Source organism: Egretta garzetta, unplaced genomic scaffold (assembly GCF_000687185.1).
Source record: "Egretta garzetta isolate BGI_Z169 unplaced genomic scaffold, ASM68718v1 scaffold32, whole genome shotgun sequence".
Classification (NCBI taxonomy): Eukaryota; Metazoa; Chordata; class Aves; order Pelecaniformes; family Ardeidae; genus Egretta; species Egretta garzetta.
In genome coordinates this window covers 1,698,502-1,700,077 of record NW_009259035.1, presented here as the reverse complement: position 1 = coordinate 1,700,077, position 1,576 = coordinate 1,698,502, and the positions used below count along the sequence as shown (strand labels likewise).

The 1,576-nt window shown below is 52.1% G+C and overlaps 1 protein-coding gene across 1 annotated transcript in view; it reads right to left on the bottom strand.

The window, feature by feature from the left end:
* LOC104122696 (probable E3 ubiquitin-protein ligase HERC4) overlaps positions 1-1,570 on the bottom strand; it is a 22,777-nt gene extending 21,207 nt beyond the window's left edge. Inside the window, exons 1-2 of the mRNA XM_035890410.1 lie at positions 1,469-1,570; positions 545-677 (exon numbers count right to left, since the gene is read on the bottom strand). Of these exons, the coding sequence (XP_035746303.1) occupies positions 545-677; positions 1,469-1,517 (182 nt within the window). The 5' untranslated portion in view covers positions 1,518-1,570. The remainder of the gene's footprint in view (positions 1-544; positions 678-1,468) is intronic.
* Positions 1,571-1,576: the final 6 nt, after the last annotated feature.

Below are 1,576 nucleotides of genomic sequence, written 5' to 3'. Positions count from 1 at the left end.
GGTCACCTGTAGGTTGAGTCACCCTGCTTTTATGCTAGACTGCTGCAGCTGCACTAACCGATTTCATTGTGATTTGCACCCTGGGAAGCTGGAAAATAATCAGGCTCAGCCCTGGGAAATTAACAGAAAATCCCACAGCAAACTGCTGTGCCATTTTTCAATGATGGTTACCCTCACTGCTTAATCAGAAGGCAACAAAGTTCAAATGTGGTTGCGTCTTGCACCCACAGCTTTCCCAAGCCACATGTGGTTTGCAAGTCATCTGCATTACTCTTGTATATGCTATCGATCCTTACTAAGTTTGAGAGAAAGCTGTCTCATGTGCATCTCAGGCAGCTCAAATCTTGGTATTATCCTCAAAATCAGCGCACTTCTTGCTGGATAACAAAGTAAGATAAAGTTTTGAATGCTAGGAATGAATGTATTCCAGTTCCCTCTCTACAACAGGAACACACCACAGTCTCTTGGATGTTACCTTTAGGAAAAGTGGGCCAGCTTCTCTGACTGTTACCACCCACACCTCCACCCCATGAAAGCTTCTCACCTTGTCCTAGAGCGGTGAGCTGAAGCTGTAGCCCACTGTTCAGAAAGCTTCCCATTGGGGGAGAGAACGAGCATGTGTGTTGCATCAGGGTTTGAACATTGCACGTTCTCATGCCCCTGCGACTGCATGAGTTCTGCAGAACAAAGAGGAACAGGCATGATGGTCATGCTAAGGTGGTGGGCTTCTTAACCATCTCAGCCCCTCCCCCCAAGATCTCTGTGTGCTACCGCTTCCACCAAGAGCTTCTGTGCCTCTGGAAGAAGCGAGACAAGCACATATGCCTTCTCTTCTCAAGCCCCTTGAGGTTTCAGTGTCCTCCTACCCACTGCTTGGTTTCATGCCAGACAACTCTCCCAGCTATCACAAAAAGAGAATTCTCCATCTCGTAAGCTGCTGTGCCACCAGCTCCCGAGATGATCAGCAAAACATCAGCAGAATTACCATCTGTTACTTCTGCACAGCTGTGAAGAGTGTCCTGGGGAGATAAAGCACTTCCTGAGGTATCTGACTGCCGCAGATTTGTTACAGCCTTGGGGAGGGATGGCTTGAAGTCAGACCTTGTACAAGACACTGGAGAAGCAATGATGGAAAATTGCCTATTTCCAGCAGACTTCTCGTCTGCAGCTGATGGGCTGCAGGTGCTTTCCTGACCCTGAGGCACTAGATCTACTCACTTACACGAGTGCGGCCCCTGCTGCAGGGCAAGTGTCCGAGAGCCAGGATGCCCAGGAGTGAAAGGCAGCCATCCGCACAGGCTGCCCTGATTTACCCGACACCTCTGGAGACTCACAGCCCACCCTTCTCACGCCTCCCCAGCTTAATCATAACATGTAAACAGAGGGGAGAATCCACCCTACTGCCGGGCACAGTCTGCCTCCTTCCAAGCCTCCCCCGATCGCTGCGCGCTGGGAGGTGCGGAACCACCCCGTGCAGCGGCTCGCTCCCCCGAGCAGCGCACCTTCACCGCTTTCATCCACGGACCCGTCCCGGGGGCGTCTCACCGCCGAGCTCGGTTCCGCCCTGGGCCAGGAG